Genomic DNA, 26,244 nt, shown 5'->3' on the forward strand with positions numbered 1-26,244 from the left:
CATTGTTGCGTTACGTTGTTGCGTTACGTTGTTGCGTTTCATTGTTGCGTTATGTTGTTGCTCTACATTGTTGCATTATGTTGTTTCGTTACGTTGTTAAGGTATGTTGTTGCGCTTCTTTGTTGTATTACATTGTTGCATTACGTTGTTGCGTTACGTTGTTGCATTACGTTGTTGCGTCACGTTGTTGCATTACATTGTTGCGTTACGTTGTTAAGTTACGCTGTTAAGTTACGTTGTTAAGTTACGTTGTTAAGTTACGTTGTTGCATTGCGTTGTTGTGTTAAGTTGCTGCGTTGTGTTATGTGCTGCAGCATTGTTGCAGTACGCTGTTGCAGTACGCTGTTGCAGTACGTTGTTGCGATACGTTGTTGCGATACGTTGTTGCGTTACGTTGTTGCGTTACGTTGTTGCGTTACGTTGTTAAGTTACGTTGTTAAGTTATGTTGTTGTGTTACGTTGTTGTGTTACGTTGCTGCGTTACGTTGCTGCGTTATGTGCTGCAGTACGTTGTTGCAGTACGCTGTTGCAGTGCGTTGTTGCGTTACATTTTTGCATTACGTTAAGTGACGGCCTGTTAGTTGTTGATCCAGGTGCTGATGTGCTCTGTGGTTCAGTGTCCTCTGAGTGTTATAGTGGATCAGAAGGACATCTCTTGATGCACCAGTGCCATTGAAACTCTTCCAGATTATATCTCGTCCAGATACTTAAGTGTTTGTGGCCCAGAGGCAGAGCCTTTTTCAAACCGCCTCGCATTCATCTGTTGACTGAACTGCACCAGCAGCTTCAGGCTTTAAGAGAATGCCTTCACAATGAAAGAGGGCAGAGTGTGGAATGATTCAATTATCTGATTAGGGGATTTTTTTGACTAGAGAGCAAAGGTGTGGGAAGTAACTTAGAACATTTCAGATAACCTTCCTCACATTACAGAACGTAAACTCACCCATCTGCAGCATTCACGAAACCACATGAAATTACACAGACTAACTTAACTACAGAGTCAGGAGGTCAACGTGTGTGTTATGTTTTTGACAGATTTGTATTGCAGACATTGTATGGGTTATATACTGTCCAATAATGGATTTACCATGCTTTGAAATGCTTTAATGTGTTAGATAAATTCATAAGGATGCTAACAAACTGAACGGCTCAAAGAGACATTCATCAATTATAATGCACTGCAAATGAGCAACGGAAGATGAGATTTCATAGCAGGAGGAAGAGGACTCCTCTCCCTTACATCATACAGTACCTTTCAAGAGACCTTTGGGACCAATGAGGAAAAGAAAGAGACAAAGGACATAAAGTGGGGAGGGTAGAACAGAAAGACAGTAATGACACAGATGGACAACCACACATGCATAAATACACAGACACTGAAAAGAGTGAGATGAGGACAACAGAAACATTCATATATCTTTGCTAAGGCTGGAGTTAAATACATTTAAATCAGAATTCTAATAAGAAATAAAGAAGAAGTTTGAGCTTTGATACTTTTTTACCCATAAGAGAAAAGGGCAGCGTTGCTGGTGACTGGCTCATCTAATTACAGCTTGTTACAACCTGGGTCTCATTTTTGTGCTTTTTACCATCATGAGTTCTAACAACACTGAGGTTGCTGAGATATGGGAGCAAAGGGAAAGAATCACGCCAGTTTAACACGGCCCAGTATCTATTTACTACATATCACCTCATGATTTGTGCCATCCAATAGTACATCAATGTTTTTCATCGGGCAAAAGGGTTGAGTAGAAACCACTTTACAAGGAGGTGAAAGTGAAAGGCTGCAGAGAATCCTTCAGGAGAACTACAGGAAGTATAAGCTGACGCAGGAAGTAGCTCCGTAAGATCTGACCTGTTTGTTTACAACCTTCCTGGTGGTCTGAGTGCTTGTGTTTCTCGACTCGTTTTTTCGACCAGATTTCAGCAATTAATTTGATTTGTATGATGCTGATGGCCGACTTTAAGACGCAGGTTGTAACAAATTCCTTTAACTGCGCGATAGAACTCTTGTTTTTTTCATGCAAAAAATGTATTCATGAAAAGAGTTGATGCTTGCCCTGCACACTATAACAACTGAAGCTCATCTGGAAGAAGACAGAATGCAAAAGAAGATGGTGAAGAAGAGGAGAAGAAATCGTGTGTGTTCCTCGTGTTTTTACTTGGACGTCCATGTCTTTAATGCATCATAAACATCCTCATAATATATCTGAGGTCCCAACTTTATTTTGTCAGTTCAATCTTTAGTATTTTCTTCAGCTGTTTGTTGCCTAAACTGGTTCCTTAAAGGGTGTCAAATTGTGCCAAACCGAGATCGTGCTGCCTCCCTGCCCTCGAAGCGACACAAATTGATTTCCCTCGCCATCTCTCGCCCGGTGCACCTGGTGGCGGATGCTTTTTAAATGTCAGACGGCGGAGAAAAAACAATGCAATTAACCTCTACAAGGGTGAAAAACATGTTAGTGCCTTTGGCTGGAACTTGATGGTATAAAAAATGGTATCCCATAATGTTCATTACTCGGGGCTGCTTTCTGGGATTACGCCTCTTCAGGCTGCTGGAACAGCTGATCCATGAAGAGCCTGTTTTGGGTACAGCCACGTATTTTCCTTTGCTCTCTCATTTAAGGGAAAAGTTCCAGACAAGATGGTATCGACCGATCCCTATGCATTTAACAGAAATGGTGTCATGATCTTTGTTTTTCTCGAGTTAATTTCCTGTTTTATTTTGTAATTTTGTCCCCTGTGTGATTTCCTGTCTTGTACTTCCTGGTCCTTGTTGTTTCTGCTGTCTTGACTCCCCCCACCCTCTCGTGTTGATTACCTACCTGCCCTAATGTGTTTCACCTGTCCCTCGTCAGCTCGTCATTGTATTGTATATGTTGGTCCCTGCATGCTGCACCGCCCTGTTTTCCTGGGATTATTCGTCTACCTGCATCCAGCCTCCCGTGTCCCTTCGTGTTTTGTTGTCGTAAGTGTTTCTTTTTGCCTGCCGTTTTTACCCTTGTGGTCTCCCTAAGGGGCTGCACGGTGGTGTAGTGGGTAGCACTGTCGCCTCACAGCGAGAGAGTCCTGGGTTCGATTCCCAGATCAGGTATGGGTTCCTTCTGTGTGCAGTTTGCATGTTCTCAGTGTTCTCTCTGGGTTCCTCCCACAGTCCAGGATGGGGTTAGGTTCATTGATGACTCTAAATTGCCCATAGGTGTGAATGGTTGTCTGTCTCTACATGTACCCTGCCTTTAGCTCCAGCTCCACCCCCCCCCCCCCCCCGTGACCCTGAATACAGCTTAAGCGGTACACAATGGATGGATGTAATCATCTGCGTTCTGATGACACCGTAGGAAACCACACATGTTATCAGATGAGTCAAGTAACAACAAACGGATAGCGGGCTAGTTAGCTAGTTTGACACCCATTAAGGAACCACAGCTATGCTGTCAGCTGCATCCTGTCCATCTCTAAGAATCACATGGTGTCTACGTGTCCATCACATGTTCAAATAGTGCCTTGAACCCTGATGCAGGCCAGTTGGACTGATGGACGGAATGTCTTTGCAGGCTGACCCAAGAGCATAAAAGGATTAATCCTGCAAATTGTCCTGTTTGCTCTCCCCAAATAATCTACACCTGATCCAGCCCCACGTTGTCCCCAGCTCAGGGGAAACGCCTGCTCCCCCCCACATGCACAGGCCAAGAGAGATGCCGTGCCGAAACCAAAGTACCTGTTCTCGTTTTCGTTCCTGTCAGGGACAGATGACCCATTTCAGCGTGGAGGAGAGAGAGGGACGAGACGTGAGGACGCGGGGCGGAGAGAGAGGGAGTGTAGACAAGGAAAGAGGAAGCCAGGAAGGAGGACAAGCTCCACATGATACATGCATGTAAAAAACCTGACATGCACACAGACACACAGAGCTGACTGGACTTGAGGGATTAAAACCAGAGATGGAGTCAGAATCAGCAATGACCTTGACTGTCAGAGAGGGTCCGGGTATAACAGTAATGTTACACTGGTTATTGATTAAACAGGCTCTTACACACTGCAAATGGATAGGATTAATCACACAGTGTTAAGCACAGCAACACTCAGGTTATAAATAAATGCTGATCACACCACTCATTTACAGCCATCTTTAGAATTTCGTTGCAATAAGATGCATTGCAGTGTCAAACAAAAACTGTAACACCATGCCTTTAGCTAAAATATGTACGAAGGTAGAGCTACACATCAGACAGCCCATAATGCTTTGCAAACTGTATGTACCACAGACTCTTGCTGTTATGTGTGTTGATGTGTCGTCATTTACACTGTTTATAATGTGATCCAAGGACAATAATACCATTCAGAGGCTCCTTCCTACGATTAAAGAGCAACGTTTTAGTGCCACTCTCACCCAGCAGTTACAATATTTACATCTAGGATTTAGGAAGCGGGTTAGATTTGACAGCTTTTTTAGTCAAAGTGGACGGACAGAGAAAAGACGGGCTCATTCTTCATGAGGAAGAATGAAGCCACAGAGATCAGTGGGACCTGCAGGGAGCAAAAGACACAGCACTTACCAACACATGTAGAGACTATACCAAACATCCTCACAGTACAGTTACAAGCTTGACTGCGTGTGTTCAACTAAGCTTTGAGTCCACTCACATAAGCTAAGCTTTAAGAACTGGAACTCTGTTTTACATCATGAAGTGTGTTGTAGTCACAACGTCTGGGACAACATCCACACAGTCTATTTTAATTTCTTTTTCATCACTTTGACCAAAAGGAGCACACAAGGATCTGTAAACAACGGCAAAGGGAGAGAGGAACGATGTTGTGACACGGAGGAAGCATTTCTGTTACTTGGCAACAACTGGGTAGTGAATTCTTTGCTCTGCTGTGCTTGCATGACCTCAGTCTCTCTGCCATCATTCACAACATCTCCTATCCACTAGAATAACTAGAGGGAGCTGGACATGGACACCAAGACAGTCTTTGTAGTGTTGTTGATTTAAGGATGTAGTCTTTCGCTCCTGTATTGAACCTTTTGCTTGAATTTTCAAGGAAGTTAAACTCCGTAACCTTGTACACATTTATAGTTAACCCCTCACATGACTATTGCTTCAACCAGTTCAACATTTCCCGTCATGCAGCTCTATCTCATATTCTCTCCTATCTTACACTCACACTGATGTCATTCACATTGCGGTATAGACTTACTGGTAATCAAAGGATCCGTCCTGGTCTTTCTGATCTACTGGGTCCAAGGGGAGATCTTTTTTGTCACGGACTGAGGACAGAAGAAATCATGTTTTTGCAGAGAACTTGTTGTAGTTACATACGACACACAAAACCGTCAATATGTTGAGCAGTTCCCGAGTTAGTTTGAACACTTAACAACAGTTAAAATAACATAAGTAAACAATGAAGTTTTAATATATTGTCTCCTGTCAACTGTATTTTTTTGTACAACGTTGTGAACTGAAACAAAACAAGACAAAAATGCAACAAAACATTCAACTCAAGATTTTGTTTCATACGAATATGGAGGACTGCCATTATAATAATTTGATTACTCAATAATTAAGTAAATAAAAATAATAAAGAAAACATAATACATTTGAATAATAAAAAAGAAAATGTATTTATTACTTTAAGTTATTACTGTAGTTATTACTATAACTTATTATTGGTGATATGAATTCCTTCTGAATTTATTATTTACAGTTTACATTTATTTTGTTTTTTATTTATTTCCATATTTATTAATTTCCCTTTTTATGTATTTATTTTTTTCACCCGTATGTAAAAAAAAAAAAAAATGGGGCATGCCTTGACTATTCAGACATTGTTTGTGTGTGTGTGTGTCAATCTCCGTGTTGTAGTTCTGGATAATCACATCAGATGTTCCAACTCAAAACAGCACAAAGTCCGGACGAGCATTTTCAGCCATGTCACCAAATAATGAGATCTCTCGCTGGCTTGTAGACTCGTCATAAAAGGCCCAGATGTAAATATGTCAGCCACGTGAACATATGCTCAAATAAACATAATCATGGAGAACATGAATTTCCCTTAATACGTAATTAGGAATGCAGTTTTGTTGCATGTGGATAGACCTCATTCTGCACTCTATATTGTAAATAAAAACAAATTCACTGCTGGTAATTTTTGTACAATATCATGTTTATATGTATGTACAAGTCTATTCTATTTCTTACCTTTTTAATTTATATTGTTAATTTTTGCTATTGTTATTATTATTATTATTGTGTGTGTGTGTTTTTTTTTTAACATTCTGTTCTTTGGCTGCTGTGGCAAACAAATTTCCCTGTTGAGGGACAATAAAGGAATTCTGATTCTGATTCTGACTCAGCTTTCTGCCTCAGTAATGAATCTTAACTGTATGCATTAGGGACACAGTGCACAAGACTTACAAGCCTGTTTTAGTAGCAGTTATACAACACTGGGTTTGTATGGTCAGTGCTGCAGTCAGTACTGAAAACACGCTTTACAGTGTGTGTCATTAGTCACATTCCTGTTATAATCCTTATTATGACATCACTCATTACAGTGTTAGTTCTTCACTTTCATCACGGTTAAAGGTGATTCACAGTTCAGCACCTACCCAGATATTTTGTGAAAGCAGTCACGCAACCACCACCTAGACAAAACTGCAAAACATTAACAACACTAACTCTTCTTAGCTCAAACCTATGAATGATCACATATGTAGATCAGCATCAGTGCTGTAGGAGACTATTTGAATATGTTCTTATATTATGTACAGTTGTTTTTAAGTGCATCTGGTGGTAGGTAATTGGCGTAAGTGTATGTCTTGACCTGGTGAATAGCAGCCATGTGTTGTTTCACTCTGTGAAAACATGTGTGTCATTATGAACACATTTAGCATATTCATGGTTCAAAACAAGTGACAACTTCTATCAGTAGCCAAATATATGCAATAGTAATAAATTATTTTTGCACAGCTTTCAGTGGCTAATAATGGACCAATCTATGAAATATTCTGTCTTCATAATAAATAAGTCTAAACATCGAGACATCACACCAAAAATACCAGGTCATATTTTTTGAACAATTCATTACAAGGGGATGTTTTGTTCCTGGATAACAGTGAAAAAGGGTTTGGACTCGACCTGCCTACTCAGACAGCTCTTTGGGGCGAACGTCGGTCCTCTTATGGGTGTCAAAGCCTGAGTGTCGGGCCTTACCTGGGTATTTGCCCCCGCGACTCCTCTTGATGAAGCAGACAATGAGGAGGATCAGTATGATGAGGGCGATGGCACACATCAAACCAATGAACCAGCCTTGAGTGGCAATGTCTACCTGGTCTATGTAGGCTGGAGACAAACACACAACACACACAGAGGGGAAGAGAGAGAGGAGTGGAAGCACAGTGAGTGTTTTTCTGGACCACAATGAGCTATCAGGCAATGTGCTCTCATCCCAGAGCCCTCAGCAACCCCCCACCCCCCCACCCCAGCGCTGTAACAACAATGTGTTTGAGTGAATTTGAACCAGACAGGAGTTGAGTATGCACATTCGTTGTGTGAAACAACTGTTTCTTTGTATACACTGAAAGTTTTCAGTGCAACCTAGAAGAACATACATTATCTGACATAACCTCTGGCACTGAATCTGAATAAAATATAGTGTCCATCATAATCTGCTAAATGCCCTAATGTAAACCAGAGTAAATGTCTCAAGAATGGTAAGGATCTTAAAGTCGAGCTGAAATGAATACATGTCTTTTCAACCCTTTTAGATCACATCCCTGGTCATATAGTTAACCTATTTAATAATATATGCTGAAAAAAAATATTTTTATTTTATTTAATATTTAATATTTTATTTTTGTATCAAAAAGATCTGAAGCATGCTGACCAGCTAGTACCAACCACCCTAAACCAATAATACCATCTATTCCTCAATCAATCTGCAACATTTAACCCGCACAGAGCAAGAGTGTGTGGTGAGATCATCTTTTATGCTAGCTGACTACAGCGGGCCATGTTGCTGTTGCTAGCTAGCTAACAACATTGTTCAGCTTCCCTAAAATACCGTGGTGACGCCACAGTGACGGCTCCAGATCATTTCACGGTGGACCTTTTCAGTAACTACACGGAGCACAAGATGGGCTTTCTCTTCTCCCTTCGTTCGTGATGACACGCCCACTTTTCAACCATCAAATCAAATTCTTCACGATGTTATGTCCTTCCTCCATTTTTCACTGGGAAATAAGTCACGCTACCATAAATAGATAGTTTAAATGCCGTTTCAGCTCGACTTTAAGCTGCACTACAGCATATATAGCTCATACTTATTATTGTACTCATTATATCTGTGCAAACTAACTAAAGAGAGAACATAGAGAACACAGAGATACATTTGAACAACATGAGCATTTGCAGAAGCACATATGAGTTGTGTGAAAGTCTGATAATTTACAGCTGGTCCATCTCACCGGAAGGCAACTTTTACTTCCACTTGTAAATTAGATGCCATTCGTAAAGAAAACCGTGGAGAAGTTGGTGACATCCAAATATAGAGGGAGGAAATGTTTACCTTTGGGAGAACATGCATTGGATCAAAGAACAAACTCACCTAGCTTGGACTGAGTTACTGTAGATATGACTAACGACAGAGTAGCCCACCTGGCTGGAACCCCCAGTTCCACCTGGCCAGGTGGCGTCTCACCTTTGGTCTTAAAGGTGACCGATTTGCTGCTGACGCCGTCGAGCTCATGGGAATATACCCTCACATGGTAATTGGCGCCTGCGATCAGATCCGTCACCGTAATGGGGGGCAGTTCTCTCACCCGTATAAATTTCTTCGTATTGTCGCCTTGAAGACACAAGAAAGAGGCCAATCACACTCCAGGGGGTGTGGCCTTCGTTTCCACAGTTACAGCTGCGCTTAGTAGCAAAAGTCACAGCATCATGATGCTTTGCAGGAAGACTGTTTTCTCTGAGCGAGAGCAGGATTACTAGAGTGAATTGAGACGGATAACAATGCAGTGTCCATCGCCATCATGAAGATTCACCTCCTTACAGTATAGAAGCATGAGGTAGTTTAGTGCGTCTAGCCATTATATATGAGCTGCAACTCTGTCAGTGCAGCTGACACATTCTGCTTTGTTTTCCTTTTTTATAGCTGCATTTTCTCTCAAGGACAAGGCTCTCCAGAGATCTGAAAATGGGAAGTGAAGGAGAAGAAGGGCACAAGCAGCAGGTGATCCCTCCGGCAGAGCCACTCCCGCGTGGACATCAAAGTCTCACGCAACCTAACTGCCCCATGAAATGACCGCTTTGCAGCAGGTTTAGAATTGAAATTGCAGAACTTTTTCTTTGCTCTCAGATAACATCGAGGTCGAAGGTGGCAAAGCATTGTTTGTCTCAATTATTCACAGGCCCATACTTCATGAGGCCAACACAAAAAAAATCAACCCCAGCAACCTGCAGCAGTCATGACATGCCTGAGCTATGATCATGACTCGGAGGTTGCAGTGAGAGGGAGAGGGCAGCACGAGGTGGTGACATCATGCACCATGCTGACAACCGTTTCACACAGTTGATGTCATCTGTCCGGACTCATTCCAAAGCCATGCTGTTAAAACCAGAACCTTAAACCAGCCGAACAAAACATCTGATGCAGACACAAGAGAAGACATGTCACCCCTGTTTACAATGTAATTGCTCTAAGTTAGGCCAAGGATGATGTTTAGAATTACAAGAACAATATGGTGATCTTTATGTTTTTAGCTGAATGCAAACACGATTTAAATGTCTTTTTATTATAGCCCAGATGCCATGGAAAATCTTGGTATTGTACCTTTCTGAAAACCGCGGATACGCTGAATGTCGACGTCCTAGTAAGAGTGATATGCAAAGTGACATAGTACATCAAGGGACTATTATTGAAAGTTAAATGGTATGAAAGGGACGTTGTATTAATAACAAGTAGAAGAAGAGAGAAAGTCCGCTACTTGTGGTTGGGAGTGGTGGTGGATTCACCCCGGAGACCGATTTTCATGCCCGCTGTGAAACCAAATGCTAACGTTCCCTTTACTTTCCTAGTGTTAGAAAGTCCACTAAGGTTGTTTTTTATTCCTGCTAGTAACGTTACGTGAAGTTGCATTATTATGTTGTGTTGTTAGGTTATTTTGTTATTTTACATTGTGTTGCTACGTTGCATTGATATGTTGTAACGTTGCTATGTTGCGTTGTTATGTTGCGTTGTTATGTTGTGACGTTTCTCTAGCCAGGTGTGGAGTCGCACCGCTTGTCAATGTCACACTTGGCAGAGACAGCCAATCAAATGGAGTGGGAGGCCTAAATACTTGACCACTTCCTTCCTGTTTTGATGGCGGTAGATGTGGGAGGAACGGACAATGAAAAGTTGATATTAGCGCTACTTTCAATTATTATATTTTCAGTACGTATCTTTGGTCTGTTTTCCCTCCTCATTCAACAGCAGAGCAGCATCAAGAGCTCCACGTCTGCTTTGAATCCACATTTGATCAACTGGTTGGTCACCAAACCGCTACATAGGATCATCAGCTGTTTGACTGACGCCCTTGCCAAGGGGCATTTGTGGAACGGCTGTGCCGGTTATAAAGCATCTCTGTAAATACAATATCAAGTTTGGAATACAACTACGTAGCTGTGCATACAGGTAGAAATTAAAGCACTGCTGTTCACACCCTGGACATTAAACATCTTTTTCCATGACATGACAGTTGTCTTCTCTTATGGCATCAAAGCATCATCCTTCACCTAAAGCTTCTTCTGACTGACATGCTGAGACTCTGGGCAGTCCGGAAGACGGGGGCGGATGAAGGGATGATGGTAGGATTTGGGGGAATCAGAGGCTCCTTGTCACTCTTCACTAAGAGTCAAAGCTTTTAGGTTTGACCTTGGAGAGCAGGGGATGGCTGGGAGGGGTGGACCATTAGATCAGTCTCATCATCCCCCTCTCCTCCCTCCCACTCTCTTTCTGTTCGCATTCAGACCTCATTAAGAATTAAAGCCACTGCTCAAGTACTTTAAAAATACATCCTCCCTTCTTTGTGTCCTTGATCAAAGACCTCAGACTGTTGAATTGGTAGAAAGCAATAACAGAGAGCCGATAAGCAGGGGACAAACCAATCTCAACCAGTCCAGTGGGATCTCAAGTAGGGATGATGTGTTTTATAACAGCAGACTTCAAGAGTGCTCAACACCCAATCCAAAGGAAAAAGCAAGTGATTATGGAAGCGTGGATGGCCCAAAAAAGTGACACACTCAAACAGCATTTCAGATAAAGCAAGCTCAACAGCTCATTCACAGCACACAAGAGCCATTCAAAGCCAGGCAGCCTGTTGAAAGAAACCACAGGAAGTAGTAGTGAAATGATGATGGTCAACATCTATGAAGACCAGAGAGATAAAGACACATGGAAACACAGACTGTGGTATGTTCTGCTTTTTTTTAACAAAGTTCAAATCTGTGTCAGAGCTGTGATGGCAAACATGATGTGGTATTTAAACAGTTTTCACCAAAAACACACCTACTTCAAGTGTTATCAGCTGACTGAGTGGACGGAGCTACCATTCTAGTGATTTAAATGGGCCAAAGTGAAAGTGAAACAAAACAACTTTAGATATAGCCAAACTATTTAGTTTGGTTAAGCAAAACACCATTGCTTGGGTTCAAATACGTACTACGTAATGTTATTGAACAAAATAGCTGTAAAAAATAAATAATGTTACACGTTTTTGGTTTGATATGGGACACAGACAGCAGTCTCCTGGGTGAAAGTCCTGTGTTGCCACCAATCGTCACCCATGGCAGTCTTTATTCAACGTCACATGACTTCCTCCTTTGCTTCCGCTTCCATAATTACGGCTACTAGAGGTCATATTTTTGTATTCATATATTCATGTATTATTCATGAATACATGATAAAAGCCTCTTGAACCTACCAGTAGGCATAGCTAACAATATCTATGAGGCTGATAACTGCTGATGACACCTATTCAATCAGCTTATAACATCCAAAGCAGGTGAAAAACAGAATCTTTTTTTGTACTCATGTCCTCATGTTTCCTTCTGGCCTGCTGTTTCCTCTTTATGCTCTAGCCTCATCACTTGCTTGTCTTGTCAGCATATGGCTGCCCAAAAGAGCTCTCTCTTAAGGTTGTTTTAGAAACAGTAAGACAAGGACACATTTCAGTAAAATCCTTGAGCAAGGTAACAAAACCTCAAGATTTTGAGGTAACAAAAACCTGCTGTCGAAGTGTAATTGAAGTCTGTATGAAAATAAAAGCTTAAATTATTTAACAAGAAGGGCCCTGAATCACTCTTTAGTTTTCATGGGGGAGCTTGTTATCAAAATTCTGCAGCTGACATTCATTCAGAGATGCAGGAGAAGCATCTAGTGGGAATTTCTGTGAATAAAGATGAACTAAACTGTATTGAAGTATTTAAGAGAGTGGGCGACAGTGTGCTGATCTAGATCAAAGTGCCTTTCACATCCAGTCATTGCTCTCATCTCCAGCACTGGAAAGCCTTAGGTAAGCTAAGATCCCTCTAAGAAAGATGAAACAAATCTAGTCTTTGTCAAGCATTGGATTTTTGGTTATTATAAGGTTTGCATAAATCAAGTTGTGTTTTTGCCACTTGGGCCAAGAACAAGCTACACATTTGGTAAATTGAGGTAACATGTAGCAGGTTTTTGCCTATTAAGATGTGCCAAAAACAGTGTTTCACAGCTTAAGCTGTGAGACTGAACGGTTAATTTTGGAGCCATAACAAGCTGCAGGGTTGCAATGATTCTTTGGGTTCACGACTACGACCAAAACAATTCTACACAGTCATTTGACCCATTGGTATTAACAGTGTGGCTTTAAAATGAGAGCTGCTCAAACCAAAATGATAGAAATTAATGAATGGTTACCATGAATTAGACATATGATGTCTCTCTGTGTGTTGGGTACCAGGATGTAACGTTATTATAACAACAGGTCTCTCTGTGTGTTGGGTACCAGGATGTAACGTTACTATAACAACAGGTCTCTCTGTGTGTTGGGTACCAGGATGTAACGTTACTATAACAACAGGTCTCTCTGTGTGTTGGGTACCAGGATGTAACGTTACTCTATCAACAGGTCTCTCTGTGTGTTGGGTACCAGGATGTTACCTTACTATAACAACAGGTGTCTCTGTGTGTTGGGTACCAGGATGTAACGTTACTATAACAACAGGTCTCTCTGTGTGTTGGGTACCAGGATGTAACGTTACTATAACAACAGGTCTCTCTGTGTGTTGGGTACCAGGATGTAACGTTACTATAACAACAGGTCTCTCTGTGTGTTGGGTACCAGGATGTAACGTTACTATAACAACAGGTCTCTCTGTGTGTTGGGTACCAGGATGTAGCGTTACTTTAACAACAGGTCTCTCTGTGTGTTGGGTACCAGGATGTAGCAGATGTCTTTCTCTTCCCGGCTGATAAAAAGAGTCGCTTGATAAAACACATCAGCTAAACAAACATAGCTAAGTTAGTGAGCAAGACAAGCTAACGGCCGTGTTGGTGAGGTGCGTTGTGTGAGACCAGAGATGTAGTTCATTGAGCGGTTTCACACTAAACTAAATGATATGACGACAAACTGATATGTTCTGGACTTGAACAGTTATCTTTTAAATTGACAAACATCATATGTATAATTCATGGTATAGTAAATAATGTTCTATGGGGTACACAGGAAGGGGTGGGACTCTCTGGAATCCAAATCATTTCATAAATGTTCTTGTTTTGCCTGATCTCTGACATGTTGCCTTTTGTCTCTTCCACTCTTTTTACTTATATTATCATCTCGATACTCTCGCTGTTTGGTCCTCAATAATCAGGTTCAGATAAGGTGGGCTTGGTCTGGTTTCTTACTGTCCAGTGTGAACTCTAGCACAAACTCGCTGCTGCCGGCCGGGAAGTTGTGTCTCCAGCTGACGTTAGCGTAGTTACTGTTAGGCTCCACCGTCACATTCCAGATCTCCCACTCAGAGACCACTACACAAGGTGGGTTGGAGGGGAGGAGGGTCAGGGGTAAAGGGTTAAAGGTCAGGGGCAAGGGGCAGAGATTGCACAGTTACAACCACACACAGGGCTGTTCGCACTGAGGGAGTCCTCCTTCGAGAATGTTCGATACAGATCGCGGTCTGCTCAAAACCAGAAGTAATTGTGATATGTTTAAGGATGGACCAATCACCCACAAAAATATTCCAGAGGATTTTTCAGTTCATGGGGCACTTTGGATGTGTCGGAAATCACTCATTCACTTTTCCCTTCTCACTATCCAGAGAGTTATATGTAGAGGTAAATATAGATGACTATGTAGAGGACTATGTAGAGACCTATATAGAGTTCTATGTAGATGACTATGTAGGGGACTATAGAGTGAACTCATCTGAAAAATGGGACATTATCTTTGTGCCGTTATTATCGATTAATAAAGATTACAGAGTAATTTAGAGCTCCCTCTATGTAGCAAACTGCATCATAACAGCGTGTTTTTGTAAATGTCCCTGGATCTAACCAAGGAATTTTTGATCGTATCTTATTGTAAAAGGAGTCGTCAATGCTGCTATTGGAGGAGCAACGAAGGAGCAACGGGTGTATCTGATGAACACAAGCAGCAGAGCAGCACCCCGAGCAGCAACCTTACTGGATCTGGATCCATCTGGATTCTCATGCGAAACTGTTTACAATGTTAGCTTCATAATTCAAGGTCAACTTTACAGCTAAGTGTTAAAGCCGTCTTAGTAGCTAAATGCATTGGTAACGTGATAGTGATGCCGTCGTAGTGAACTGTCAATCACAAGGTAGCCCCGCCCTAAAGTATCCTGTGCTGTATGGTCTAGTTGACTCTAAATGGACCATCATTTACGAAATGAACATCATTTGGTATTGACAAAGATTTGGACTACAGATTGAGACCATAAACTCATGTTTACAATGAGAATGTTAGTTTGAGGCACTTCAGCACTGGCTTCACTTTTTCAGAATCGGAGGTTGCTGCCTGGTTGGATACTACTTTTCAAGCTGAATTGTGGGATACTTTGAATCCACTATATAGGGTATACTAATTATCCCAATACATTCAGATAGAATTACAACATGGCAAACTCACTATAGTGAGTAATGAGTGATTTCAGACACAGCCTTATTTGCAATGCTCACTTCTGGTTAAGAGTGGACAAACAAGACCTTATAATGTTGAGCTCTGCCAATATCACAACCAACGTGTTAAAGGGTACCCTCTCCAGGAATGTTACAATTTTCAACAACCATTCAATAAAAAATAGGTTGGATTCTCACTTCCTGACCAGGAGGATTGTTGCAGGCTACAACCCAATATTCTGAAGTAATTCCCCACTTTTTTGTTCAGTAGGTACAGCACAGCTTATTGGAATGCAGCGATGATGTAGTCTCCTATTTGGTCAGGTCGGAGAACGCAATCATGCTCTTCATGGGAAACTAAAAACACTTAAACTAGACAGCAAAGACCACAATGGGACAACAGCATGTACCCAACACATTCTGATCAGGACGTTTGAAGGTGACCAGCTCAGGAGGTAGGGTGGTAGTGGTCGCCTCAGTTGTAGTGGTGGTGGTGGTGGTGGTAGTAGTAGTAGTTGTAGTAGTAGTAGTAGTAGTAGAAGTCGTAGTTGTAGGAGTGGTAGAAGTTGAGGTGCGAATGGTTGTAGGAGCGATGGTAGTAGGAGGAAGAGGAGCAAGAGGAGGAGGAGTAGGAGAGAAAGCTGAAGCCACGGTGGCATCTGTAAGCTCGACTACAAGGGAGGAGGAGGGAGAGAACAAAGGGTTAAAGTCAAGGCAGCAGGAGCATCAAACAGGAAGGGACTCACAGGAGACAGTCAAAGAAGCCCTGAGCTGGTTCCTCACCACCACTCAATCACATTTATGTGTTTCCCACTTCATCTCTGTTGGGATCGACACATCGTTGTCCAACATAAACTTGGATTCTCCTGCCACCAAGAGGACAGACGCCAGTATTACAACATGCCTGTCACACTGTTGTTTCCTTGAAGGGGACGAATATTGTTTATTGTTTGTTTTTATTTCTTAGGCGCTTTCTTTGAAACTAATAGCTGTTTGCAAACTCTACTAACAAAACAGTTTACCAAGCCATCAAGACATCTTGCAAAACTCTTCAAAAAATGTGTTTTTGCATCTATACCATGAAACTAACCATCATTAGAATAAGCACCAACTACATAATGATAGAAGAAATGAAAAATCAGTCTGGCTTTGTTTTTACTGTGTGCAGGACACACACACACACACACACACACACACACACACACACACACACAGGTATCCTCATGTGTAGTATCATTACACACACAGAGAATAATTAACATATACTGGGTGTCGCACTCCTCAGCCTTTGACACAGTTAGTTAGAGCTCTGCCATAGAAACTTGACTTTAATTGACAGGATTATGTAAAAAAATAATAACCCCCTGATGATGTCATCAGGGTTTGCCTTGGTGTTACTTTGGCTTGGAATCGAAGACTATAGCCCAATCCCCATGTCTGCCCTAAGGGCTAAAACCCTGAACCCTTAGGGACTTAACTGACGTCACCTGGTGAATGATTGAGTGTGTTTTAGGGTGTGAGGCTGCAAAGGCTTGAAACAGTCTAAAATATACGAACAGCACGTTTTTGTGACACATCACGTCACTTTGATGATGATCTACAACAGTGTGCTTTTATTTTACTGCCTGATCGTGAACGTCTTCCAGACTCTCGTCATAACAGATGAGAGGTAATTGTCAAATGATCTATTTCATTTTCACTTTGTCAAAGCAGCTTCAAGAAACAAAATTAAAACTAGTGGTTGATGAATAATCCAAGTGTGTCTTAAAACCTCTGACTTCATATGTTTAATGTCCCATTTAAAATGTGTAATGTCCCTAAATGGGGCTGCACAGTGATGTAGTGGGTCTGAGTTGGTAGCATGGTCACTTCACAGTGAGAGGGTCCTGGTACCCTCGATGGACTGGTCACCTGTCTGTCTCTACATGTCAAATTTCCTCTTTGTTTAACTCTATTTTTTACGCCTCTGGGCTTCCCCCGGTAACCTTGTGTTTAACTTCACATGGCTTATGAGGTCATTCAAATACAAACTTACAGAAAATGTGCATAAACTAATCAAAATGTCTGTGAGAGAGTCCTCAAGCACTCGATGGTTTCACAGAGGGACAGATGTGAACCGTCACAGTTTGTGGTAACGACCTTAAATACTGTGAGAGTAGATTGTTAGAACTGAGCCTACAAATGTATAACAATCGCCTGTTAGAAACTGGGGCCATGGGGTTTGAAATATGTGGGTCAAAAGGAAATCATTTGTTGCATTAAGGGAAATGTAGGATCCTGTAGGATGTTGAACAATCTTTTTTCAAATGTGTCTGTGTGTGGGCCAAGAGGACCTCATACCTCATTCAACCTTTACAGACACCTCTTTCACACCCACATCATTGATGGGACATCATATGTAGTGATTTGTCACATTAAAGGATGCTCCTTTTCTTTTAGTTAAATGATGCTTCAATCTCACTTGTGAGCTAATTAAAAAAACGATGTTAACTACGTTTAAGAAGGTTTTATCATGCAGGGATAAGCTATTTGGAGGGTTTTCTAGAAATGTTGGAGCAGTTGTGGGTTTCAGACCCCCATAGTTTCTGACAAACGACCAAAATAAATCAGAAATTAACCATATGGAAAAGCAACAGCTACAGAAACTGGCATTGAACTCAGGTTCTTTGTTGTTTTAATTAGATTGTACCTGATTTAACTTATAATTGTGCACATTTTAAACAAAAAATGTGTGTGAGCCCTGGTCCTATCTATTGTTTTTTGTGATACTATGGTGCCCTCTGGTGGGGGTAACTAGTACATCCTTTTCCACTTAAAAATGTTCACTCCTACTGTACCTTGAAGCTGATGTCATCTCCAGCAAAGAGTCCCACTGCTGATCTGAGGCCCCCACCCCAAACATTCCCATCACACAACAACCCTAAGAGCCCAGCCAGCATGCTTGAATTTCCAGACTGGGGGCCAAGCATGCCCCCAAACCACCGTGCGAGGGAGAGAGACAAAACAGGACGGGATGATGGAAAAAACCGGGAGCCATTAAAGCCCAGCGAGGAAGACCAGCTCAGCCCCAAAGCTCCGAGCCACCTTACCTGTAATCCTCAGCACTGTATGCACGACTGACCAGCTGAGCACAAGCAATGAACAAAGATGGCGGGGGTGATTTGTGAAAAAGCTCAGAAGCAAGACAATCAACTTTACTTTCCAGACCTGGAGGTCGCAGCCTGATATACACATGTGATAAAGTGATGCTGAGTATTGACCAAGCTGAAGTATTTGATGCACCGGAGTGAGAACGACAATCATGAAGATTGTCCAGTAGAATATGATACCAAAGACATGTGATGGCTCTGACATGTCAAATATTCATATATTTGTATAAGGACAGAGGGAAAGAAAGCCAACGGTGAGCCTTTTTAATCCCTGACGGCACACAGCAGCAGGCAACCAGCAGCTTCACACAGATGAGGGATGAGGAGAGGCACACAGGCAGATGGTTGGATGAGAAAAGAAATTGAACGCAGCGTTGACAGCAGTTCAGTCCAATAGCTAAAACTTGTCTGCTTCATATCAGCTTGGATTTGGGTTTAGACAGTGGCTTAGACAGACACAGACAATTTTATTATTAAAATGATTATTTTGGACTTTTAAAAGGGAGTTTAAACTAATATAAATGGGAAACAATACAATAATAAAAGGAAAATAACTATTAGTTGCAGTCATATCTTCAAATCAGTCATTTTTGACTTTATATCTGCCAATCACCTGATCTGTTGCAATGCTGCTGAAAACTCCAGGTCCAGTGTTTACTTGAGCCGTATCACACAGCCTTCACTAAGAGATGGTCAGCTTGCAAAGAAGTGCACTTTAGTGGTGAATAATACTATGAAGGTGGACTGCTCTGCTGCTGATGTAAAAATGTGCAAGTGGAGGGACAGATATGGGAGATGGGTTGGGGGGGGCGGCAGGCACGCTGCACTTGGCATTCTCCATTACCTAGACCTGTGGAGTCAGTTATGTTTTCTGCCAACAAAGAGAGAAGTCAGGAGAGAGGGGACAGGTGTAAGAGAGACACAGAGGGACAAGACAGCGGCTGGAAGGTCGCTTCTCATTTACTAATGACAAATAATGTTCTGATCCTGTTTGAATAGCACTTGAGAACGCTGCAAAACAATGGTGCGATCGCGGCATATTTTTTGACTCTCCTTTCCGTAATTACAGTGGAATTTCTGTGTAAAAAACCTATTGTTTCACTCTGGAGCAGCCGCTGTGGCAAGTACGACACCTAGTGGTAAAGGTCGGTATACCGGTCTGGTCCGGCATAATATCAAACTGGTTTGAACATTTTTAAACCAGCCAAAACCTAAATTGTACTATGAATTACACATATGATGTTTGTTAATTTAAAAGTAAAAACATCAAGAAAGTCTCATTTTGTGGTTTAACTGTTGGAGTATCAGACGGTGAAAATATGTTATTCTAAAGAAGTAAGTGGCGTCTCTCTGTGTGTTGGGTACCAGGATGTAACGTTACTATAACAACAGGTCTCTCTGTGTGTTGGGTACCAGGATGTAACGTTACTATAACAACAGGTCTCTCTGTGTGTTGGGTACCAGGATGTAACGTTACTATAACAACAGGTCTCTCTGTGTGTTGGGTACCAGGATGTAACGTTACTATAACAACAGGTCTCTCTGTGTGTTGGGTACCAGGATGTAACGTTACTATAACAACAGGTCTCTCTGTGTGTTGGGTACCAGGATGTAACGTTACTATAACAACAGGTCTCTCTGTGTGTTGGGTACCAGGATGTAACGTTACTATAACAACAGGTCTCTCTGTGTGTTGGGTACCAGGATGTAACGTTACTCACACTAACAACAGGTCTCTCGCCTTCTTTCTCTTCCTGCTGATAAAAAGAGTTGCTGGAGAAAACACATGAGCTAAGACAAGCTAACGTGTTGGTGAGGTGCGTTGTGTGAGACCAGAGATATAGTTCACTGAGCGGTTTCACACTAAACTAAACCTACGATGACAAACTGAGACTTTCTGGACTTGAACAGTTATCTTTTAAATTGACAAACATGTATAATTCATGGTACAATTCAAACAGGATCAGAAATTGATTTCTCCCCTGCCGTTGACTATTGTACATCTTTTTTACAAAATGAGGTCCCATGGGGAACGCTGGAAGGGTGCGACTTCAACTCTGTACTGGGGTGGATAACAGATATCTACAATCCACTGTATATTTTAATTGGCAAGTACTTTGTGACAAATAACTGTCCAATAAATACAGCTCCATTGTTCCACTTTAAGTGACTGCTCCACAGCCTACTTGTAGCAAAGTTTGATGACCCATTTTAAATAGTTAGAAAAACAAATCAATATGTAGCGGTCAATGTTTATATTCTGGCGGGCCGCCACAAATAAATCAATGTATGGGAAACACATGGGTGTGTGTGTTAGTGTGTGTGTGCGTGTGTGTGTGTGTGTGTGTGTGAATGAGAATGACAGGGAGAAAGAGTGCTATGCAGAGATGAATAAGAGAACAATATTTATATTTTAAATTGCGTTAAAAAAAAAAAACCCTGAATGAATGTGGCGCTTGGTGGTGGTGTGACGCTGCCACACATTGGTCTATGTATGGGAAACACTGCCACCCTCACCTGGTGATCCACACACAAGACCATGAAATGAAGGAACAACTCTGTTCCTGTAAAGCCTATTGGACTTTATTCACTATCATTAAAAATACATTAAGTATACATTTAGTAGCTTGCATAGCATAGAAGTGCTAATGCTGGTTAATGATGTGCTAATGTACTCTGCTCATGTTTGATGTAGAAACATAATGCTTTCAAAAATGCTAGCATAGCAGTGAAACTGAAATGGTGTAATTACACAGTCGAAGACAACGCAGCAGAGTGAAGGATGTCAGGGACGATTCCTGTAACTCCAGATATTGAGTGGGTCTAGAAGTATTCCTGTTGAACTTCTAAAACCTTTCATCTAACACTCTTCTACATATGATTCTTACTGCCTCTCAGCACACCCATTAGTTCCTACTGGACACATAGATCTTTAAGATCCCACATACATAGTGTCACGTTTGCAAAAGCTTCAGTCATCTCAGCTGGACAATGTAGTTTGAAGGAAATGTTAAACTGGAAGAAATATGTGTGTGTTTTTATTTTTTCTGGAACAATGGAGGTCTATAACAGAGGAATATGATGTACCTTATACTGAAAATAAGAACAATATATGTTATTGCCTCATCCTTATCTTTTGAAGTCAATGGCTAAATTATAAGGTAAGATATTGGAGGGTCATAAATGCAATGAGTAATCAGTGCCATTTTTTGGAACCAAAAATAACCGCCTATTAGATTAAAACAGTTGAATTGCTCAGGCGTTTTTTGTTCCAAATGATCAGTCTGAAGAAGAATAACATTCTGTTTTTTTTTGTTAATGTAGAAAGACTGACCTTCATTGGCAAAGTGTGGCGACTCCTGAGTAAAGGTCTCCCCGGAGCCCACGGCGGTGCGCGCAGACAGGTTGAACCTGTAGCGGGTGGATCGCTCCGGCAGACGAAGGGTGAACTCTGTCGCATTCGGAGGGAAAGTCTCGAGGTGGAGACGACCCAACCGGGAGCCGTTCACTACACACATTCACAGAAGGACGGACCATCAGTTATTACAAACATTTCATGAGTATCAGCCAGTTGACTATTAGACATCCTCCTCACAGTCTGACCAACAACATCATACTAAACTCCCACTACTTCACATGCTGCACGTAGAGCACTTTCACAATGCAGTGGCTGATTACAACGTACACCTCGGAAACTATCATTTCAGCAAACATATTTATTCTATTTTAATGATAGTTCATAGGATGAAATTATTGTCTAATGTTATTTGAGCTGAATTTCCTTTAAAAAAAAATGTTTTAAACTGTATATGGTAAGATGACATTTAACTCAGGCTGTCAAAAGATTACAAATTTTAGTCCTAGTTTTTACATAATATATAATCATAATCAGGGTCATAATCATAATTAGGACTAGGACTTTTTTTAATTTCTATTCATTTATGTTTTGTATGTAATATATGAGAATCATTGTTGTAATGTGGGTCTTTCATTGACCTTTATGGTTCTGCCAAGTATCGGTACCAAACACCAAGCATTTTTAATGCTTCCTGTCTGGAGCTTTAAATGTTGGTACATCTGACTGAACACTTGAGAAGATGCGAGCAGCCCACCTGTTTGGTACTTGAGCTGGTAGCCAACCAGATTGCCATTGGGCTCCAGAGGTTTCTCCCAGTGGAGGTGGACGGTGTCAAAACCTCTCCGGTTAACACTGAAAACCTTTGGAGCGTCCGGCACTACAACCACACACACAGAGACAAACTCGTCAGGAGAGGACACAGCAGAGTCCATACACATCCATTCTGACACACATCCAATTAACCACAATCAACTTATTGTGAGATCATGTTTATCGTGCTCTTCAGGACAGCGATGAACACAACTACAACCAAAAAGATCATGGAGGCATCTTATACGTTTTCCCGATGATCCGTTCGGGATACCAGCTGTGAGATTGTGGAATCTGTTGCCTCCCTAATCTGGGAGGTAACATGTTAGTCCCTCACCTCCCTCCTTGGTGGTGAACTCCACCGTGTTGCTGGGTGGACTTTCAAATCGGCTGTTGGCCACAACCATGAACATCTTGTATTTAGAGTATGGGACCAGGCCGCTGAGGTGGCCGGACGGCTCGGCCACCACGCTGTAGAAACCTTTGGCCTCCTTCTCCTTACTGACCACCAGACCCGGAACCAGACTGGACTCACGCCAGTAGTGCAACTGGGGAGCAGAAGGGGAAGGAGAGGCTTGGTGGTTAAGTAGTGGGGGGGTGAGGAGATTAATTTTCATTACAAAGAACACAGCCATCCTCACTCTGTACTCCTTGAACTCTCCCCGGACAGAGCTGAGGTCCACAGGCTTCCAGTGTACGTGTGCCATGGTGCTGTCAACCTTTGCCACCCGCAGGTCAGTGGGAGCGTCGGTCGGCTCTAAACGCAACAACAAAAAAACAGACACAGTATGTGTGAATAGTCGCAAAGCTTCACTTCCGGTAATGCAGGTACTACAAACTGCAGTTAATTGCACTACTGGTTTCAAATCAAAGTGAAATTATTAGCAGATGACATCGTGTCAGCTCAAAAAGCATCAACACAGAAATTGACCAGCTTCAGTGCGAGTCACCAACTGAAACTCCTTCTTCATCCCACTCACGCAGTCTTCACCAAGTCTCTGACATTCACCAACTTTTCCTTATTTGGGATTTGACGAGAGCACATTGTTTTTTGTGCAAAATATTATTTTGGTTATTGTGTTTAATTCAGTTCTACGGTTTTATAATATAGGATTTCATTTATAATAATGTATTTTACAGTGAAAACTACCACTTATATTGATTATGAATCACTCTATACAAATGCTGTTTAACTAATAATCTTAAGTAATCAAGTGGTCTGCGTACAGGGCTCATTTTGTCCTTTTGCACACGTGAGAAAGAAAGAAAAAATATATATATTATATATTAGGGACATTTTTTTTTTCAATTTCCAAATTTTCAACATACACTGAGTTAATAGCCAGTTAGCATTACTGACATTACTGTATTTGTAAACCTCAAAATACTGGTGTAGGCTACAGCCTTATTGTAGTATGAACTACAGTAAGATACACTATACAGTGTTGTTCTGCATTATATTGTGTTTGAATTATACACAGAACAGTATAGAGTCACTAAAACAGCTCAGTCAGTCTTGTGTATTTAGTCGGTGTGTTTGCCAGTGTCAGGTCGTCTGTCTTACCAGCCCGCCGTAGTCCTGTGTTCCACATCATCTGGTTTGAGTTTCAGTTATGTTCCTCTTGGGTTTTTTCCCTTTGTACTTTTATCGCCTCAGTCTGCCAACTAAGTTTTTTGTTCCCTGTCCGTTTTGAATCAGCTTTACTCATTGAAGCAGCTTTTTGTGTAGTTTTCCTTCTTTGTATTTCCCCAACTGTAACAAGTCAGTTTCATTACTTTAATACTTTAATTGACTTTCATTTAATACATATTCAAATATCAATTTGATGATAACCTGAATATACAATAAATAATTATTATAGTCATTCATTTGAACCAGACAAACAGCCCTATGCTCCGTCCTCTTCATATCTCTGCAACGTTTACCTGCTAGCTGTTACCAACTGGCCTTCAGTTAACGAGGACGGTGGGATTCATCACAATAAGAACAGAGCGTTCTTACAGTGATGCCTGGTGTGAGTCTTTCAGGGTGGATGTACTTACTGTCCTCTCCAGAGTATCCAGTGACCTCATTGGACTCAGGTCCTGGTCCAAACTCATTCCTTGCCTGGATTTTGATCTCATAAGGCACGTAGGTTTCCGTGTCGTGGACGACGTGTTTGGAGGCCACCGTGGTCACGTTGCTCCACTCCTCCCCCGCATTCTTCCGTCTCCACCACACGCCGTAGTGCAGGTTTGGCCCGTTTCTCTCCAAGTCGAGCAGAGGCTGGAGAACAGAAGAGAAAAATAAAGCTCACCTGCGAATGTTTAAGTTTGTTTTCAGGATTAACATTAAATGTACATAACACTCATTTAGCCAATAAATCTGTCATGAGTGTTTGTTGAGTTCATTTTCTCTTTTATTTTGAAGTTCCCTGGCTTTTGTATCCTGTGTTTGTTTGACTTCCTGTCTTTGTGGTTTGCCCTCCCATTTTCCATGTATCACCTGTGTTGTTTTAGTCTCAATCTTTTCATACAAACAGACTCACAGACGTCCGCTCGTGGACATTTTTAGCCCTTTATGCCAACTTTCCGTAAGTCAGCATCGATGCAGATAGGCTCGTTCGAGATGAACTGCGCCTCGCCTGGAAAGTAGACAAGAGCAGGCGGAGCAGCAGGAGGCGGAGCCTAAAAGCTGCGCTCCGGTCGGACAGTTTCCATAAGCCTTCCAAGATTTGACAGGTTTAACATCCTGTTAGACGCAATCTGAAGGCTATTTGTAGTTTGTGACCACATTCGCATTTATTTATATTTGTTAATAAATATCTGTGGAATCAGAATCTGAATAATGTATTAATCCCTCGGGAAATTGTACAGCTGCAGTTACTTTATAAGAGAAAGAGAAGAAAGAAAGAGTCAAATAAGTAAAAAAAATATAAAGTATAAAATAATGCCACTAAATATAAGTAATGTATGAACATAATGTATACAGTATAAACACTATAGTATAGTAGTGTATCGGCTGTTGAGGTAGTATCATAGAATCTAGTCCACAGAAGTAAAGTTTGACAGTTATACTGTATTAAATCTGATTTGTTTTATGTCTTAAAGCACACTGTAGGGTAATTGCTAGTTTTGATAAGGTCTATATAAATAACCTCTTTTATTGTTGTTATTATGATTATTATTAATATTATCAACCACATGACATGTTTGTTAACAGATTTAACTTTAATGCACACCATGAGACTAACAGCCCACGATCTAGCGTTAAATATTAGACTCACACAGGAAATCTGCATTTTCTACTAAACGTGGTGATTGTTGTCAAAACTAAAAGCCAATTAGCTCTTAGATGAGGCTAGAGCCAGGCGTTTCCCATCATGCCCCGGGGCTTGCAGTCAACTGCAGCGCCTGGCTCTAAAGAAGACGTCAGTGCAAGTCGGGATCAAGTCGGACACAAAACTACCCAGCATGCATTGTGCGGTGATCGCCATCTCGAACGAGCCTAGTCTGAGGGAATTACCCACAGTTCATAGCATAGTTGTGACGTTAAACACAGGGTTACCAGGGAAAGCCCTGAGTAATTAAAAGAAAAGTAAACAAAGATGACGGCGCGTTATTACATTTAGCCTAAACACAAACTTTAACATTAAAGATGTAATATGGAATATCAAACACTTGAAATCATAGGAATCCGAGCATTAGGCTACACACCTGGTTTATTCATCAACCATTTATTTTAATGCTGCTTATCAAAGCCGTTTGAACTAAAATAGGTAAATATATGATTTG

General features: G+C 41.4%; 1 protein-coding gene across 6 annotated transcripts in view; it reads right to left on the bottom strand.

Moving 5' to 3' along the window:
* nfasca (neurofascin homolog (chicken) a) overlaps positions 1-26,244 on the bottom strand; it is a 155,486-nt gene that overhangs the window by 8,873 nt on the left and 120,369 nt on the right. For 4 of the 6 annotated variants that reach the window (XM_084025408.1, XM_084025409.1, XM_084025411.1 and 1 more), the window contains 7 exons: positions 24,514-24,736; positions 23,112-23,227; positions 22,808-23,018; positions 22,415-22,537; positions 21,637-21,810; positions 7,209-7,337; positions 5,197-5,266 (listed from right to left, as the gene is read on the bottom strand). In XM_084025408.1, coding sequence (XP_083881534.1) covers positions 5,197-5,266; positions 7,209-7,337; positions 21,637-21,810; positions 22,415-22,537; positions 22,808-23,018; positions 23,112-23,227; positions 24,514-24,736 — 1,046 coding nt within the window. Of the gene's footprint in view, positions 1-4,411; positions 4,525-5,196; positions 5,267-6,604; positions 6,641-7,208; positions 7,338-8,694; positions 8,842-13,920; positions 14,044-15,563; positions 15,825-19,146; positions 19,174-21,636; positions 21,811-22,414; positions 22,538-22,807; positions 23,019-23,111; positions 23,228-24,513; positions 24,737-26,244 lie in introns of those variants that run through there. The other 2 variants (XM_084025413.1, XM_084025412.1) reach the window with 2 other exon arrangements.

The sequence above is a fragment of the Eutrigla gurnardus genome, assembly GCF_963514095.1.
Source record: "Eutrigla gurnardus genome assembly, chromosome: 2".
NCBI classification, from domain to species: Eukaryota; Metazoa; Chordata; class Actinopteri; order Perciformes; family Triglidae; genus Eutrigla; species Eutrigla gurnardus.